Raw genomic sequence first — 19,556 nt, 5'->3', positions numbered from 1 at the left:
AGTAGTTCCTTAACCCTATATTCAATTTTCAGGATGAAAATGGGGGTGGTGAAGAGGACGACTGGCCAATTCCAGGTGCTCTTCTTATAAGGAACCAAATAAAACTTAACAGCTTATAAACTTACGAAACTTTACAAAGGTACTAAGTATTTAACAAGTATGGACAGCTGCGAAACAGCCAGAAAAGGCAATCCGCCAAAGTGAACCTCCGCCATCAACTTGCGGCATGCGTACCTCCTTAATGGTTGAACCCTTACTGCCTCCCTCTGTCTCTGGCACTTTCCAGACCTGTGGCCTTTTCCTTTGGCCAGCCCGTTTCAATAAGAAAAGCAGTTCCAATCCCTTCTCCGGTTTCCAGCACACTTGTACCCATTGATTTTATAAATTTCCTAACATAAATTTCCTAAATTTCCTTATATCGTCTGGGTACCTGAAGAGTTGCCTCACCTTCAGGGTTTGAAATCAGATGCTCGCTTTCAAGGCTGTGTGCCAGCCCTTCGGCCTCTCTGCTTGGGTCTCCATGGTAACACAGCGATAGAGTCTAGTGATTGTGTGTCTGTGACCACAGGCGTGGATATTCCCATGTGAATGACTGGTGTTTGCCCATGTGCCGCTCTTTTCAGGTCTGTCCTCGGATCTCTCAGAGGTTTTTGCTTTCTTCATAAAACCTGACTTATCCACACCCCCAAACACCTCCTTTCTTTCACTATAAAATAACCTGGTTTTGTGGGATTTTAATGTTTCACTTGGTTGTATTAAAGGTGTTTGTGTTGGACATATCTCTGATCTCAGTTGGTCATTAGCTTTGGAAGAATTAACATCCAGAGTGGGATTTTCTGTACATAGTGGAACATGGATATTTTCTTTTTCTTTTTTTTTTCTTTGTCTGCCTGTCTAATGTAGTACTGAGGCCTCATTGCAAGTGTTGCGTAAAAACATTTCATTAAAAATGTCTTCAAGGGGCACCTGGGTGGCTCAGTGAGTTAAGCGTCTGCCTTCAGCTCAGGTCATGATTTCAGGGTCCTGGGATCGAGCCCCGCATCGGGCTCTCTGCTTAGCAGAGAGCCTACTTCCCCCTCTCTCTCTCTGCCCTCTCTCTCTGCCCGCCTCTCTGCCTACTTGTGATCTCTGTCTGTCATATAAGTGAATGAAATCTTTAAAAAAAAAAAAAAGTTTTCAAAAAATTCAGCAAATTTTTATCAGGATAAAGAACAAAGAGAAGAAAACCCTCCTTTGAAGTAAAATCTTGACACTTTCCATCCGAACACTTTACAATCAGTCTGCTGGTTTTCGCCGGTGTAGTTGATGCTTTTTGTTGTTGTTGTTGAAAAGATGATACTTAGTCTCTTTGTAAATTTTATAATACTCTATGCACCTTCTCCATTACTGGCATGTGTACATTATACAAAATGCTGGGATTTTTAAAAGCGCGGTGTGGGGGAAGCCTACTATTTTCCAAGCTTGTTAATACAAAACATAATTGAACACTGTATTGTTTCCCAAGGAGGGATCTTTTGAGTCACCCCACATGTATTAGGGTGAATATCTTCTGCCCACCAGTAAGTCATTTAGGATGGGGATACTGTTTTTTTTAAGCAGAAGTAAACGTTGCTTTTAAAAAGTGCCAGGACAGGATGACTGGGTGGCTCAGTTGGTTAAGCAACTGCCTTCGGCGTAGGTCATGATCCTGGAGTCCAGGGATCAGGTCCCACATCGGGCTCCCTACTCGGTGGGGAGTCTGCTTCTCCCTCTGGTACTCACCCTTCTCATGTTCTCTCTCTCTCTCTCAAGGTAATAAATAAACTCTTTAAAAAATATAAAATAAAAATAATAAAAAGTGCCAGGAACTTGTTCTAGGGTGTACTGTAAATAGAATCACTGGTAAGGACCAACTGAACATTCCAGACTGCAGATTATGCAAACAACAGACTTTTATCCTCAAATCCTATAATCATACCTTTTAGTAGAAACAGAAACCAAAGCCCAGTGGTTTGAGTGTTTCATGTTCATTGTCCCTGCCCTCTCTGTCCTTTGTCGATCATCAGGAGGAATAAGGAGGAAAAGCCAGAACAGAGGAATCTACACACAGGTTATTATTAGCATCTTATTAAATGAGAATGTTTGTAGAATTATTTTTTAAGCTCCTTAAAAGTAGCATGAAAAATAGATCTTCATCTTCAAATGAGGGCTATTTCACAAGAATTTTATTGGTTTACAATACCAGCTGTATGGTATTTGCACATCTGGAAAGGCATTTTTACATGTGTGCACCATCTGGGTAAATAGCTCTACTGAGAATGAAGTAGCCTACACTGCTAAAATTCAGCAAGTGAATTAAGACCTTGATTCTTTTCCTTATGTTTCCTTCTCTGTGCTATGGAAAGGAGGAAAGCAATGCTTTTTCCTTTAAAAAAAAAAAAAAAAGGAAAGAAAGAAAATAAATTTAGAAACTCAATATTTAAGAATTAGGGAAATGAGCTGAGAAAATTAAGTCTCAAAGATGTGACAGATTCACAGGGAGAAACCTTATTTTTGCTTTTTTCCCCACATATATGCATTTCCCATCACCCACCCCCAGTTCTCTGAACATAAGTTGTAAGTAAATACACGCCAGCTCGTGTGTGTGTGTGTGTGTGTGTGTGTGTGTGTGTGTGCATAAATTGAAATGTTGCTAATACATCAAGTAGCTCTGGTAGTTATTTAAGTACATAGTAGGGGTGTTAGCTTTTTATCCATCTTCTCACCTAGGAAATAGGGAATCACAGCAACCCCTCCTGCTCAGATCTGGTGTGAGAATTAAATGCTGCTCCACCCCAAAGGTCAGCTGCAACAGCCCACAGGCCAAATCCAGCCCGCTATCTCTACCGCACAGCTTGTAAGCAAAGATTGGTTTTTACATTTTTAAGGAGCTGGAAAAAAAAAAAAATCACGATAAGAATAATATTTCTGGGCACCGGGCAGTTTTACGGAATTCACATTTCAGTGTCCAAAACAAAGTTTTGTTGGCACCCGGCCACACTCCCGCATGTATGCATTGTCTATAAATGCTTTCCTGCTATGTTGGCAGAGCTGAACAATGACATCTGAGACCGTGTGGCCCGCAAGGCCTAAAATACTGACTCTCCAGCCCTTTCAGAAAAGCTTGCCAACCCTTTTATACTCTAAAGTGCTTAAGTCTGTGTCTGGTACATATTTGTACTAAACAAATGCTAGCTGTATCATGAATATTATTAAATTTTATATAAAATAAGTAATTTTACTCCTATAGCCAAAAATACATATCAGAGTCTGAAAACTTTCATGATGCATTATCCCTGAAAACCAGACCAAAAAATACCTAGTAATCAGACAACAAATCATCTTACTGCTTAAAAATGTAAAATTACCTTAAGAATGTAATGCACGGAGCTCCCTTCACAAGGGACTTATTTTCAGAATATTTTATATATTCCTTTGGGAAAATTTCCATGCTAACAGGTCACACGTCCTCTCTCCTTAATTTTGTAGACGTTGGGCCTGTTCATTTGCTCACTGCTATCTTTCTGTGCCTACTTACTCAGATTCCCTATCTGAATTCTCCATTTTCATCCACTGTCTGATCCTTCTCATTGGAAATTCTAGCCAGACAGCTGCAGTCTCTGAAGAGTAGAAGGAGAGTCTGAAGGGTAGAAGGGTAGAAACATGAACTTCAGCATGGACGTGATCACAAACAGACCAGGTCATGTGGTACCCCATTGCAAAGGGCTCCAAAAATGCACTCCATACAAGTTCTTTGAGCTTATCTCTTTGGACACACAGCAAACCAAAGTCTTACCCTCACACCGATGTCCCCCTATTGTATTTGCCAGCGAGGCAACCACACGCTTCTGGGCCAGACCAACACATTGATTAAAAACCACTTTGAGACACTAAAGGAAATACTTTACCAAATTGGTTTAGATTATTTTATGTCATCCCCATTTTCCCTAGATTTGGACTCTCCTGGCCTCACTCGCACACTGGGGATTTTGCCCAGATTCGGTCTGGTGCGTTGATCTGTGTGGAACTGGTTTGTTTAAGTGGTTCAGATCTTCCTCAGACTTTTTCAGGCTTTCAGGATTTCCAAGCTCAGCTGTATCATCTAAGCCTGTTTCCTTTCCAATCCCATACCCCGACAACACCCCCAGAGCCAACTCTATTTCTGTTTATCCATGGTCTCCAGCAAGTTGGTCAAGTCACTGCTCAAGTCAACCACAGAATTAGAAAGTGGACAAGATTGGAGGCGGGTGGGGAAGCTGATATTCAGGCACACATTGCTCTTGACAACAGCTCTGGTCCAGTTGGCAAAATACTTGTCTGGGCTGAGCCAGGACTTAAGTTCACCAGGCTGGCTAGCACAGAAAACCGAGTTGGCTTTAAGGAAAAGAGACCCCAGTGGGAATTTATGACAATGTAGAACTGTTTTGTTTTGGTTTTCTTTTTTAAGTTAGAAATATCAGAGCTATTTAGGGGCACCTGGGTGGCTCAGTGGGTTAAAGCCTCTGCCTTCGGCTCAGGTCATGATCTCAGGTTCCTGGGATTGAGCCCCGCATCGGGCTCTCTGCTCAGCGGGGAGCCTGCTTCCTCCTCTCTCTCTGCCTCTCTGCCTCCTTGTGATCTCTCTCTCTGTCAAATAAATAAATAAAATCTTAAAAAAAAAAAAACTATTTAATCTGATTTCAAATATGCTCCAAAAAACCTCTTTGAGACAGACACTCAACATTCAAAATGACAAAAATTTAGAAAAACTAAAATGGTTAATTACAATAGTATATCAAGAGTAATAATGTTTTAAAAGTTCTAAAAAAAAAACCATGTTGCAAATCTATATACAGAGTGGTAAATCATAATGATTTACAAAAGTATTTTACAGTAGTACAATATTATTATAATAGTATTTTACAGTAGGGATTTCATTAAGTTCATTATAACTCTATGAAGTTATTCAAATATTTATGAATTGTTAAACAGAAAAGTGCTTTGGATATAGTGTTGAAAACAAAATATAGTATATATTTTATATACAAAATAACACAGTCCTTTAAAACTGCACTAATATGGTAGCCCAGGTCCCAGGTGACCAATGTTTAAATAAAATTTCAAAGTTATTTCCTCACTTGCATTAGTGACCCTTTAACTGCTCGGTGGCCACATGTGGCTGGTGACTTCTCAGTTGGACGTGGACATGGCAGTCCAAAAATGGCTTTCCATTATCTCAGAAAGTTCTTTTTAGACAACACCAATACAGAATAACCCCTAAAGCCACATAGCTCAAAAACTGGAAAAAGTTAAAATTGAGGGGAAAAAACCAATAACAGCAATAGTTTTTGTGGGCAATTCACCCAGAGAATTTTTTTTTTCCTTCTTCCTGCTCTTTTAGTTTTTTAATTTTCTACCACAACCATATTAATTTTATAATGGAAAAAAATCACTAGGCATTATCTTAAATAATTTTTAAACGTGTAGAAAATGAACACAAGGATTGTGTTGGGGAAAGCCAACAGAAATTTTCTGAGTTATTTTTTGTTGCTGCTGTTAACATTCAGGTCAGATCAGAATTTCAGAAACTTAGGTACTTAGGGAATGGGCACCATGGAATTGGTATTCGGTCTTTGGAAAAGGCTGCACACAGAATAATTCAGAATTCTCGCACCACCATTTCCTGTTTGCTCTTCTCCACGGTTCACACAGGTGGGTTAAATTTGGAGTCTTTTAGCCTTAACTTGTGCTCTGGAGCCAACATTAAATGCCCACCTGATGCCAAAAGAAAAGAATCATTAGTGTTTATGGAGATAATCCCATGTTTTCTTCTTTGTCGTCCCTTTAAAGTTGATTTGTATCTGGTCCTGGCTGAATCTAGCAAAGAGATAACAAAGTAGACCTCCATTAGATGAGCTGTTTCTACAAGCTATGACCTTCATGCAGTGGGAACACAGGCTTACTCGGCCTGGTTGTGCCTCTGAATTCTCGACACGTGCTGATGGGTCCACTGGGGTTCCAGGGTTAGCGCTCAACCACTCAAGAGTCAGCCTCGTTCTGTAGATCTGTCTGACTGTTTCCTTGATGCTTTTGATGGCTGGCCCCATGCTTGGCCACCCAAGTTGTTTGTTGCTGAAATATGTTATGTGAATGGGGACATAGCCCAAGGAGTTAATGACAGGTTGGAAGGCTGAATAAGTTATTCTTCTGTCTAAACGGTGCAGGTAAATCTGTATCTTAAATATGCAAAAATGTGTAAGTCTTCTCCAATTAGCTCCAGTAAAAACAAAGAAATTATAGTCAACCTAAACAAGTTTGAAATATGGGAGTTACTGGTCGTGAGAGCTAGGCTGGAAGAAATGCCCAGTGAACCAGCTAAGGGAAGTTATCTGGTGCCTAGATAGTTAGTGGAGGGAGAGGGGTCACAAGGAAAGTGACAGCATGTGGGAGTTAAGTTTGTGGTATGGTGTAGCAATTTTTGAGAAGCACGGGTGGGGTGTGGGAGGACAGCTGCTTTTGGCCATGACCGAGAGCAAGGAAGTGGTGATCTTTCCTGAGCCGGTGGCAGAACTGCCCCAAGACGGTGATGGGGCTATTGAGTGTGAATGGAGTACAGGAGAGATAGTAGAAAGGTCAACAAATTGAAAAGTCAATGGTGTGAATACTCAAGGCATTAAATATCGAAATCCTGGCTCAGTAAGTGAGGGGTAGTATAAGAGAAGGAATGTATGTGTGTAAGTTAAGGATAGACATTGGATCACTGACATGTACCATAAAATTAGTAGGATAATGGAACATAGGGTAACTGGAAGTAGAAAGCTCAGTGTGCTGTAAAATAGTATTTGCGAGGAGGCTGCTACTTGATCACTCGACGGAACGAAAACACTAGAAAACATTCAAGGACATAGTCCCATCTCCCCTAGGTCTCTAGGACCGTGGGCTTCCACATCAGAGGGGTTAAACATCTGTCGTGGTTTTCTCTTGCCTGTGTTGAGGTCCTCTGTTCTCTTTAGTCTGAGGATGTGACCACCTCCCTCCAGGCTTTCTCTCTGCTCCCCCTTTCCCCACTACTTTTCTCCTACAACCCACTGTGGTTTGCATCGGTTCACTTCCCAAGGGCCTGGTCTCTTACCTCATCTCATTACTTAGAAACCTCAGACCTGGAGGTAACAGGCAAATGTGCTCTCTTTCTTTGCTTCTCTAAACATCCTGCACAGCACGATACAATGACTCGTAGGTAGAAATTATAATAGTAAAACCTTCAGGAGCGGTCTTCAGGTCTGGAGTGTATGCCAGATTCAATCTCAAATAATTGCTTGCAAAGATTTGCAAAGACTACGAAAATGAAGGAGGAAGTTCTGTCTGTCCAGCTGTGTGTTAGTATCCTTATTCTATTCCTACCGTCTGATTTGGATAGCAGAGGTAGAAAGGCTAGGGCTCTGTGTTTAATTATTTGTCATTCCCTTACAGTATCTGTTTTCTTAGTTTGCTCTGGGGTTGAGAGCATTGAACATTTTTTAGGCTTTTTGAAGATACTCCCCCTTGACGAATGTACAAACGGAGGAAATCTTCCTGTAAGTGAGCAATTGGCGGAAACCTGGACAATTTTCCGGTTTCTTGTAAATCAAATCTATCTGGATTCGAAAGCATGGATAGGTTAACTTTGTGCAGTTCCTGGGAATAGAAAGATTCCACTGGATTTAGAATTTGGCCAAGGATTTGATGTAAGCAAATTGCCTTCCCGAGACGTTCCTTTGCAGCCATCTTGCCATCTCGGAAAGCGGCCGTCATCACAAGCTGTCGTGTGCTGGGGTCACAGCTAAACACTTTGCACGCATTGTCTCTTTCTGTCCTCCCAAACTTTGGGGAGGTGTAAGGAAACCAAATTCCAGTCAGTTGCCCAAGGTCATAGGAGTAGTTGAGGCAGAGCCATCTCTCAAGCTGAGGTCCGCAGCCCACAGTGCTGGCTCTTCCCTCTCCCACCGCCCACCAACCACAGGAGCTTGGCACAGACCGTGTTTGGAATTCGCTCGTAGCGTTGACATCAGATAGGACGCATAACCGTGTGATCCTGCTGGGGACACAGAGTCAAACACACCAAGCTGTTTCCTAAATCATTGAGGGAGGAAAGAAATATGCAGAAGACCAGCTTGCACATGTTTTTTCATAAGGCTTCGGCATTACTGTCTTTGCATTGACACATGTCAGTGAAATATCGGAGAGAACGTTTCCTAATTCCCTGTTAAAGGTGTGAATTTTTACAGATGTTCAGTGTTTTAAAAAAGGATTCAGTGTTTGATGAACTACAAGTGACGGTTTTCATTCAAATTTTACATTGTCCTGGGTCATTCCATTAAAACTAGCTTGCTTTTTTTTTTTTTATTGTGTTGTTAGTCACTGTACATCATTAGTGTTTGATGCAGTGTTCTAAGATTCATTGTTTATATACAACACCCAGTGCTCCTTGCAATCTGTGCCCTCCTTAATACCCACCACCAGGTTCACCCATCCCCCCACCTCCCTCCCCTCTAAAACCCTCAGTTTGTTTCCCAGAGTCCACAGTCTCTCATGGTTCATCCCCCGCCTCTGATTTTGCCCAACTCACTTCTCTCTTTCTCCTAATGTTCTCCATGTTACCCCTTATGCTCCACAAGTAGTGAAACCATATGATAATTGACTTTCTCTGTTTGACTTATCTCACTCAGCATAATCCCCTGCAGTCCCAATCCATGTTGACACAAAAGTTGGGGTGTTCATCCTTTCTGATGGACGCGTAATATTCCCTTGTCTATATGGACCACATCTTCTTTATCCATTTGTCTGTTGAAGGGCATCTTGGCTCTTTCCACAGGTTGGCTGTTATGGACATTGCTGCTATGAACACTAGGGTACAGATGGCCCTTCTTTTCACTACATCTTTATTTTTGGGGTGAATACCCAGTAGTTAGCTTGCTTGTTTAAAATAATGACCCTGAACAAGGTGGATTTATAAGGCTCTCTTGAATGAGTTACATCAGAGAAGAACTCACGAAACTGGTCAGAGCAATCCAAAGTGAAGAGTGGTGTTGAAAATGGAGTGTCGTATGAATTCCTGAAGCATAAAATCCTACATTGTGATGATCTATCTCCTTTCCAGATCAGTTGCAGAAGAGAAATGGTACCGATGAAAGCATCCCCAGTGTAGGGTCCCTTGCCTGCACATTCTCCATCATGAGCCAATAGATAGAAGGAAGCCCCAGGGTCTCACTGAAATTGCCGTGGAGTGTGGGTGTGTGGCCAGCAGATGTCTTAATCCGGAACTCTGGAGACGTGGGTTCAAAAATACCGTAAATATCATAAAGCACGATCATTGCATGTCACTTCACAGACATGCTCATGTTTCTACTCTGTGTATCTGTACCTCACTCATGTCTGTCAAGTGTATGGCTTTGGCCTTGTTAGCGGAAGGCTCAGGGATCACAGAATCTTAGCCACCTGGCCATTCTCTAACGTTTGCTAGTGTATTTTGGTGATCGCTCCGCTCGCCTGCATCCCCAATACCGAAGGGCATCTCTGGGCCCTAGAAAGCTTTACCCCAGTTTCTCTGGGGTACACGGGACCGGGGGGGACAGCCGGATCCAGTTGGTAGAGGACTGTCAGCCCTCAGTGAACTCTTCTCTGGGTTTATGTCTTCAGTGTAAAGTTTTGCACTTAAAGACCACGTTCTAATCTCATGGGGAATGTGAATCAATGTGGTTTATCAACCCACTAGTAAGAGGGAAAAATAGCCAACAGGGAGAGGCAGCCTTGTATCATGGACAAGAAGAGTTAAGGGTCTTAGTCTAAATTGTATTTTGGGGGAAAGGAAAGAAGTGGGTTTGTGAGAAGAGCATGCATGTACTACAAAATAAAGAGGAGTTGTAGAAGTTCTAGAAACGGACTTTCCAGTCTCTGGTTTGATGCTAACTTTTGCCAAAGGGAAGTGCCAGCTCGGTGGGAGTGAAGGAGGGAGCCACAGCCTTCTGAGCAAATGTCAGTTCTCTGTGGCAGTGGGGCCACAAGGGCCGCAGACATGGAAGAGTGTCCCTTTGGGCCCACTGGGAATATTTCCTACAGGGATCTAGGCCAGGACAGAGCCTGAAGAAAGCCAGCATCCAGTTGGTTTCTTGGGCCGTGTCCATGGCGTCCGGCCTCTTCCTCCATGGGAGGGAGGTTTGCACAAGAGCCGAAAGGAAAGCAGTGGCCTCCTAGCTCTAGGCAAGGCATTGCCTCTCGTTAAGCTGCACTTGAGCTGTGTGTTGGGGTTTCCTGTGGGAGCTTACGAACTGCCGGCACAGGAAACAAGCAGGAGTGCAGACATGGCAGCTTACGTGAGGGGTGTGATGGAGGAGGCTCGGAGACCTTGGCATGTTGGGGCCAAGCCAGCCCCTACCCTACGATGCAAACAAGGAGGAAATGCTTCCTATTCTCAATGCGGAGAATTTTCTTAATGCCCAAACTATAGCCCTCAGAAGCCCTCGTGAACTGTTCTCTGCAGAATTCCCACAGAGCTCTTCTTACACAGTTGGGGGTTCAGATTCTCCTTGGCTTTGCTTTTGTTCTTTCTTCCTTGCAATCTCTCCCTCATCGAGAGTCATGTCAAAACTACCTTGGTTTTTAAGTCTTCCCCTGTCAAACCTTTCCTTCTCATGTAACCCCAACCTCTTCTGTTTCCCGTTCTTTCCGCCCAACACGTGGAGTTATAAACTCACGGCAAGGCTCCTGTCTTAGTCCGCGTCCTCCCGAACACTGTCCAACAAACCTTCATTCCCAGCGTCTAGCAAGCCCTGTGTGTGTCCAGAAATGATGGGCAGACAAGGAACAGTAGGCCAGTGTGTGCGGGACGGGGTTGGGGGAAGGGGCAGGAGGCAGATGGGGCCCAATCCAAGTGAGGCCCAGGGAAGGGTTTCTCGGGAAAGTCCTGTTGATCAGGGCCTATGACATAGGGACACAGAGTCTGTTTTTGTGGAGAAGAGGACATTTGTGTCGGAGTTCAGGCTGAGGACGTGCCTGGAGGTCAGGCCGTGCTGAGTGGTGAATGGCAGAACGAGAAGCTCAGGGCCTTTCCCCGGAGGCCGTGTGAGTCATGGGTCCGGGGTTGCGGGGGGAGGTTTGCCCAGAACAGCCGTGTTTGCTGGAGATGGGGGATCTTGAGAATCCGTATGAAATAGCTGAAGGTGAGGTGTGTGAGACCCCCTCACTGGTGGTTTGAACAGGGGAGGACACTCCGTGGTCACCGCGTTCTGCCTGTGATTATGGAGTGGGGAGCAGGGAGCTGGTCCTTCCCCCAGGGCCCTGGGAAAGAGTGAGGCTTTTCCATTTAGGGCTTTCCTCCCTGATCATTGCCAGCCCTGGAGAGGACTAACTTACCTGGTCAGCATTGTCACAGTCCTTTCGGGTTCCTGTAACAAAACACCACAGGGGGGTGGCTTATAAACCCAAAACATTTCTTACTGTTCTGGAGGCTGGGAAGGCCAAGACTAAGGTGTGAGCAGTTTCAATGTCTGGGGAGGACCTCCTTCCTGGATAATAGAGCACTGGCTTCTCTCGGTGTCCTCACATGGCAAGAGCGGGTGACGGAGCTCTCAGGCATCTTACATCATCACATTGGGGTTAGGATTTCACTTCTCTAAGGGCGCTAATCCCATTCTCGAGGGTTCTATTCTCATGACCTAATCAACTCCCGAAGGCCCCACCTCCTAAACCGGTCACATCAGGTTTCAACATTCGAATTTTGGAGAAACACATTCAGTCTGTATCAAGTGTGGTCTGGGCAAGACTGATCTTTCTGTGGCCGCATTTACTTCAGGAAGGGCAACCTCGTGGAGACCCACGGGCCACCGTGGTCCCTCGCAGCCTCTCCTCAGCCCTCTTCCCATCCCTGTGGGGCTGCGGAGACCAGGCAGGACCAGGCAGCTCCATCTCTCTTTGCCTCCTCTGTTCCAGCTGTGTCACCTCTGTCAGGTCCCCTTTCACTGGGAAAGACACTGGCTTTCGGTTTGGGAGCAGGTGTGTGTGTGTGTGTGTGTGTTGGGGGCGGGGTGGTGACAACTTGTCGAGTCTTACCGGGTCTTCAGCAGAGGCCGGGCCCACTCCATTCACGAGGAGCTGTGTCAGGCAGAGGGAAACCGTTACCCGTTTCCTTTTCAACTCCGCTGCTTCAAAGCCCCGCAGAGGGTGGGGTGAGGAGCACCACCTCCGTGACTGCCTTTAAGTGGATCGTGAGTGACGAACAGAACCTCCGTGCTTCTCATCAGTCTTCTGCGTGTCCCCGGCCCCGCTGTGTCGTTTTCCTTCGTGACGTCCCCTGCCCTGGCAGGGCCACCCAGCCTCCGGGGACACGCTGTTTGTTCCCTCGCAGATGGCGGTTTTCCGGAGCCAAGTGGGTTATGCCTCAGGCTCTACACGCCCCGCCACCTTGTGAAATAAAACATCATGCGTTCATTTAGGGTTCAGTCCAGGGGCTTTGCTTAGCATACAGGTTTATAAAATTCACCCATGGCACGGGGTGGACGGTGGGAGGTGGGGGGTCGCCCATCAAGACTTCACTGTGGAGTAAATATTCAAAGTGCCCTAATTGGGCAATATAAAGAGGGAGGCATGGTTAGGCTTTCATCCGGGGACCTGCACTGCCTATTGCAAAAATGGAGTCTGTCCTTGTCCTGCCTCTACGAGCTATTCGTGCCTTCCGACTCCCAGTGTGCCCTGTGCAGCTGCAGCAGCCCCGCCTGGGAGCTTGCTAAAAATGCAGAGTCCTGGGCCCCCCCCAACTGAATCCCAATCCAGCTCTTAACAAGGTCCCCCAGTTGGTGTTATGACCAAGTTGGAGTTGGCCTTGTGGAAGCCCGTGCTTCACAAAGCTGAACTCGCACAAGAATGTCCCAGAGGGCCGAGGGAAAACACAGGTTCCCGGGGCCCAGGGTGAGATGGAGCTTGTAGACCTGGTCAAAGGGACAGTCATATGGATCCTGCTGGTCAGCTGCCCACTTGGATGCTCTCTAGCTTGTCCCTGAATCAGAAGCTTCAGTCCCAGTCCACACACACATTATGGTCACTGGTCGGTAGAAGATGCTGCACTCATGGGCAGAGCTTCAGTGGAACCAGTCCAGTCAGCGGTCCTGCTTCCAGAGTGGCCCTGAGTGCAGCCACACTGGGCACAGAGGGACAGCCGCCTGGGTAGATCATCCCTGGAACATGGTGCTGGGCTCAGTCCACTCTCCTGGCCACCGTCCTGCAGGTTGGTACGAGGTCCCCTCCCAGCAGACTCTACTTGGAGCTTGGGGGTTCCATCCAGTCCAGTCTTGAAACTCTTAGACCTCAGAGCCTCCTTTTTCGTGAGCTCAGCTCCTGCCTCCCTTTTCCAGGATCCTGTCAGAGTCTAGTCCCTTACCTTTGAAGAACTCCACCCAGAAAAGGCCCAAAGTCAGCCCTGTCCCTGGGGGTCACGTCACATCCCTTCTGGAGAACGCTAACTATAGTAACTGTTTCTAATGGAAACTCACTGGTTGATGCCCCTTTGTCTATACCCACCTTCTAAACCAGTCTTCCTTGAAGACCACAGTCTGCCTTTCTAGAATTGCTTTAGCCATAAGAAAAAAAAATGTTAACTGTCCCACCAGGATGTTACTATTTAATTTAACCTTCTTTAGAGTCTTCTAAAGTTCTTTTAGTTCTTATTAGGGCCTTTGCTGTTCTTCAGTCCTGATATTTCCAACCTATAAAATCAGAGACTCCGAGACATGATTTCTTAATGAATATTGTTTCTGGGGGTTAAAATTTTGCCATTGGTGATGATACCCAGCAAAAGGCATACAGCCAGATCTTCTTAAAAGCCATGCGTGTCATTTATACAAAAGAGAAATGTATGCCATGAAATAAACATTGTCCCTTGAGCCATGAAGTCACCTTTCCCTGATTTACTCCCACCGTGCTTAGTATTTAAATAAGCAATTATAGACAGGAAGTTTAAAGGTTGAAGAGATTGGTGATCATCCACTTTCTAAAACTTGGGAAAATCTCTTTTTGCCAAGTGGGTCTTTTCAATCTGATTTGCATTGGCACACTTTACAGAAGGAAAGAACAAGACACGTTTAGGATCTAGAAAATTCTCCCTGGTGAACAGAGTTTCGAGGAGACTTCCTGGAACTACTGTCAAAGGGCTATGCAGGAGAGTTAATTTGGCCTTTGTAATCCTGTGCTGTGAAGCTTAGGGAACCTTCTACATCGGGAAGGCAAACTCTGAGCAGAAAACATTAACAGCGTCAGTCTTCAGTCTTTGTGGTCATCCCTGAAAATCATTTGCTCATTCATCTCCTTTTGGAAGCTTGGGAGGGGGGATGTATCCAGCTATATATCCCTTATCGCAAGGATGTTGTATAACAAACAGGAAAACACAGTTCAAACTAGCGTCAAAGCTAAAGGATTCTTATCTGCTGATGTGGCTGAAAATCCAGAGGCAGAAACAAGGTCAGGCATAGTTTGACCAAGTAGTTAAAAGCAGGTGAGCAGGACCTAGTTTCTTTTTCTGTTTCAAGATTGTTGCCGGAAGTCCTAAAGCTATATGAGTCCTTGTCCACATTCTGCATGAAATCAAGGTTCTCCTTCCAGAGTCCCCAGCCCCAGTCCTGGGGTGGGTGGGACCAGATGAGCTGGTTGGCTAAGCTAATGACCATAAAACAGAGACGAGTTGTTCCATGGGATGTGGGGCCTGGATTTGGACCCGGGGGCCGGAATCATGCTGGGTGCCATGGGAATAGGAGGCTATGGCTTCTACCACCCTTGGGAGCAGTGGAAGTGGACTGAACCGCAGGCAGGCGTTTTTGCTGCTGGAATCCTGGTCATCACGCACAACCCTAAATCAGGCGGCTGGAAAGTATCATCCGTGTGGTCAGGAAGAAATGTCCCCGTGCACCAAGGCTTTTGTATCCCCAGGCAAAGGAGGACTCCCCCAAATTTGCTGCCTTTTCTTGACCTTCGGGTGGAAATGATCTAGCGGTGAGTGTGTCAGAGGAAGAGCTGGTCACCCGTGTCAGTCTGAGAGCTTTCTTAATGAAAGAGCTGGTGGCTGTCATGAACCCTTTGCAAGCAAATCCTGATCACAACAACAACAATTTGAAAGCCTGCAGAAGATGGGTTGCACTTCCAAAACAATACGCGGATGGAGTAGTCATGTAATTCATGCCTTGTTTTTCTGATTTCTTTTCCAGAACCGAATGGAGGAAAGCAAAGCACTCTTTAGAACAATTATCACCTATCCCTGGTTCCAGAACTCCTCGGTTATCCTATTCTTAAACAAGAAAGATCTTCTAGAGGAGAAAATTATGTATTCCCACCTAGTTGACTACTTCCCGGAGTATGATGGTAAGTGGGCACTCTTCAGCCAGCCCAGTAGCTGGGGGTACGTTTGGCTGACCAGCCAGTCCAAGAGCTGCCAGCACGCAGCCCATTGTTGCTGCCTTTGTCTGCAGAGCCCGCCTGTGTGATTGATGAAGTAGAAAGGACTGTTCGCCCCGCTCTTTGAGGACCTCAGATGTTTCAGTCCCCTGACAATTCTGAAAGTGATACCAAAAAAAAAAAAAAAAAACCTACATGTTTGGAAATAAGTGGAGCATGGGAGGGAACGGTCCCTTTTGAACAATGGTGTTTCAGCCATTATGGTCCCGTTTTGTTCACGGGCTACTCTTGCCTCTGTCTGGAAAGAGAACAGTTTTATGTCAAGAGCCTGTGCTCTGAAATCACTCCAGGCAGGTTCATACCCCAGTTTCAATACTTCCCATCTACAGAACCATTATCAAGTCACTTCATTTCTCTGGATTTGGGGCTCAAACTCCTGCAATTGTAGGCTACACTAGACTGATGTATGACATTTTAATATGATGGGGGACACATGGGGGAGTGGTAGGTTTATTTTGTTGAAGGTTTCCTTCACTGTGCAGAAGCTTTTTATGTTACTATAGTTTTAATAGGGTTATTTTTGCTTTGGTTTCTAGTGCCACAGGGGACATAGCTAGAAATATGTTGGTAAAGCCAATAGCAAAGAGATCACTGCCTCTGTTTTTTTCTAGGATTTTATGGTTTCAGCTCTCAAATTTAGGTCTTTAATCCACTCTGAGTTTATTTTTGTATTTGAGTTTATTTTGCATATGGTGCAAGAAAGCAGTCCAGTTTCATTCTTTTTCATGTAGCCATCCAGTTTTCCCAGCACTGTGAAGAGACTGTCTTCTCCTCATTGTGTATTCTTGCCTCCTCTGTCACAAATTAATGGACCATGGGAGTGTGAGTTTATTTCTCAGTTCTGTTCCATTGATCTATGTGTCTGTTTTTATACTGGTACCTTAGTGTTGTGATTATACAGTTTTTGCTGTAGAGCTGGCATTGTGCGACCTCCAGCTTTGTTCTTCTTTCTCACAATTGTTTTGGCTCTTTGGGGTCTTTTGTGGTTCCATACAAACTGTAGGATTGGTTGTACTCTGTGAAAAATGCTCTTGGTACTTTAATAGGGATTTTATGGAATCTGTCCATTGCTTTGGATAGAACGGACATTTTAAGGGTACGGATCCTTCCAATCCAAGAGCGTGGAAAATAATTTGTGTCATCTTCAGTTTGCTCATCAGTGTTTTGTAGTTTTCAAGTACAGATCTTTTACCTTCTTCATTAAGTCTGTTCCTGGGTATTTTATTATTTTTGGTGCAATTGCAATGGGACTGTTTTATTCATTTCTCGTTTTTCTACTTTATTATTGTATAGAAATGAAGCCAATGTGTGTATACTACTTCTGTATCCTGCAGCTTTACTTATTAATTCTAGTAATGTTTTGGTGGAGTCTGTACGGTTTTTCTGTGTATAGAAATGCACTGGACAGGGGCGCTTGGGTGGCTCGGTCGTTACGTATCTGCCTTCAGCTCAGGTCATGATCCCAGGAGCCTGGGATGGAGCCCCACATCTGGCTCCCTGCTCAGCAGGAAGCCTGCTTCTGTTCCTCTCTCTTTGTGTCTCTGTCAAATAAATAAATAAAATCTTAAAAAAGAAAAAAAGAAAAAAGAAATGCACTGGACAAGTAATAATAGTTTAACCTCTTCCTTACTAATTTACATGTCTTTTATTCCCTTTTCTTGTCTGAGTGCTGTTACTTGCACTTGCAGTACTATATTGAATAAAAGTAGTGAGAGTAGACCTCCTGATCTTGGCGAAAGAGTTTTTTCCCATTGAGTATGAGGTTAGCTGTGGGTTTTTCCTGTGTGGCCTTTATTATGTTGAGATACATACCCTCTAAGCCTACTTTGTTGAGGGTTTTCATCGTGAACAGATGTTGAATTTTGTCAAATGGTTTTGCTGCATCTTTTGAGACGGTCATATGGTTCTTATCTTTCATTTTATCAATAGGATGTATCACATTGATTAATTTGTGAATATTGAACCACTTTGGATCCCTGGAATGGATCTGCATGGATCTCATGTTACCATGGGGAATGATCCTTGTACTGTATTATTGGATGTGATTTGCTAATATTTTGTTGGTTTTTGCATCTAAGTTCATCAGAGATGTTGGCCTGTAGGGGGTTTGTTGTAGTGACTTTGGTTTGGGTAGGAAGATAATGCTGGCATTGTAAGCTTTCCTCCTCCTATTTTTTTTTTTTTTTAAAGATTTTGTTTACTTGAGAGAGAGAGTGACAGAGAGAGCATGAGAGGGGACAGGGTCAGAGGGAGAAGCAGACTCCCCACTGAGCAGAAACCCCGATGGGAGACTCGATCCCAGGACTCCAGGATCATGACCTGAGCTGAAGGCAGTCGCCCAAACAACTGAACCACCCAGGTGCCCCTCTTCTGGTTTTATAATAGATTAATACAGATGATTTGGAATAGGTATTTTTTTAATGTTTAGTAGAATTCACCTGTGTAGCCATTTGGTACTAGACTTTTGGTTTGTTGGGAACTGATTACCAATTCCATTCTGTTACTAGTAATTGATCTGTTCAGATTTTGTTTCTTCCTGATTCAGTTTTAGAAGATATATCCATTTCTTATAGGCTATCCAGTTTGTCAGCATATACTTTTTTGTAGTAGTCTCTTATAATCCCTTGTATTTCTGTAGTTGGTTGTTACTTCTCTTTCTTAAGGAGTTTGACTAAAGGTTTATAATTTTGTTTATCTTTTCAAAATACCTGCTCTTGGTTTCATTGATCTATTCTATTTTTTAGTCTGTTTTGTTTACTTCCGATCTGATCTTTATTTTATTATGGCCTTCCTTCTACTACATTTGGGTTTTGTTCTTTTTCTAGTTCCTGTAGTTGTAATGTTAGATTGTTGGAGATTTTCAGTTCTTGCAGGAGGTCTGTATCATTGTTAATCTCCCTGCTTTTGCTGGGAAACGGTTTTTGCTGCTGCATATCAAAGATTCTGGCCCTTTGTGTTTTCATTTGTCTTCATATATTTTTTTCATTTCTTCTCAGATTTTTTTATTGACCCATTGATTGTTTAGTACCATATTGTTTGGCCTCTACATGTTTGTTTTTTCCATTTTCTTTTTGGTTACTGATTTCTAGTTTTATATCATCATGGTCAGATGCATGATATAATTCCAGTCTTAAATTTATTGCAACTTGTTTTGTGATCTCTCCTGGAGAATGTCTCATGTGCATTTGAAAACAATATGTATTTTGTTGTTTTTGGATAGATTTCTGAATGTATCTAAACATACATATATTTCTGTATACATCTGGTCTAAGGTACCATTCAAAAACATGGTTTCCTTCTTGATTTTCTGCCTGGATCATGTATCCATTAATGTAAGTAGGTTTCAAAGTCCCTTAGTATTATTGTATTACTGTCAGTTTCTCTCCTTGTATCATTAATATTTACTTTCTATATTTAGCTGCTCCAGTATTAGGTATAAATATGTACAATTGTTTTACCTTCTGGACGGATTAACCCCTTCATTATGTAATGCTCTCGTCTCTTGTTACAGTCTGTTTTAAAGTCTGTTTTGTCTGATACAAGTATTGGTAGCCCAGCGTTTTTTTCACTCTCATTTGTAGGGAATATTTGTATCTATCCTTAGACATGCAGTCTGTGTGTGTCTTCAGTTCTGAAGGGAGTCTCTTATAGGCAGCATTTAGAGGGCCCTGTTTTTTTTTTTAATCTGTTCTGCCTCCTCTGTCTTTTGGTGGATCATTTAGGTCATTTACATTTAAAATAATTGTTGATAGCTCTGTAGTTACAGCCGTTTTGTTAAATTTCATCATTCTCTGTTCCTTTCTTCTGCTTTTGCTCTGTGATTCATGACTTTCTGTAATGTTATGCTTGGATTTCTTCTTTTTAGTGTATCCATATGAAAGGTTTTATGCTTGCAGTTACCATGAGGTTCGTATATAACATCCTGAGTAAATAGCAGTCTGTCTAGCCGACGGTTGCTGATGTTTGAATATGTTCCAGAAGAACTTTTTTACTCCCACTTATGTATTCTGTGTTATCCCATTTTACATCTTTAAATTTCTAATCATCTTCCAACTATAGCCTTTCCCACTTCAAGAAGTCACTCTAAC

At 43.6% G+C, this 19,556-nt stretch overlaps 1 protein-coding gene across 1 annotated transcript in view; it reads left to right on the top strand.

Moving 5' to 3' along the window:
- Positions 1-19,556, top strand: part of LOC309845945 (guanine nucleotide-binding protein G(q) subunit alpha) — a 306,083-nt gene that overhangs the window by 274,709 nt on the left and 11,818 nt on the right. Inside the window, exon 6 of the mRNA XM_082694485.1 lies at positions 15,222-15,375. Coding sequence (XP_082550611.1) covers positions 15,222-15,375 — 154 coding nt within the window. The remainder of the gene's footprint in view (positions 1-15,221; positions 15,376-19,556) is intronic.

The sequence above is a fragment of the Mustela nivalis genome, assembly GCF_964662115.1.
Source record: "Mustela nivalis genome assembly, chromosome: 13".
NCBI classification, from domain to species: domain Eukaryota; kingdom Metazoa; phylum Chordata; class Mammalia; order Carnivora; family Mustelidae; genus Mustela; species Mustela nivalis.
This window is presented reverse-complemented; position numbering and strand designations above follow the sequence as displayed.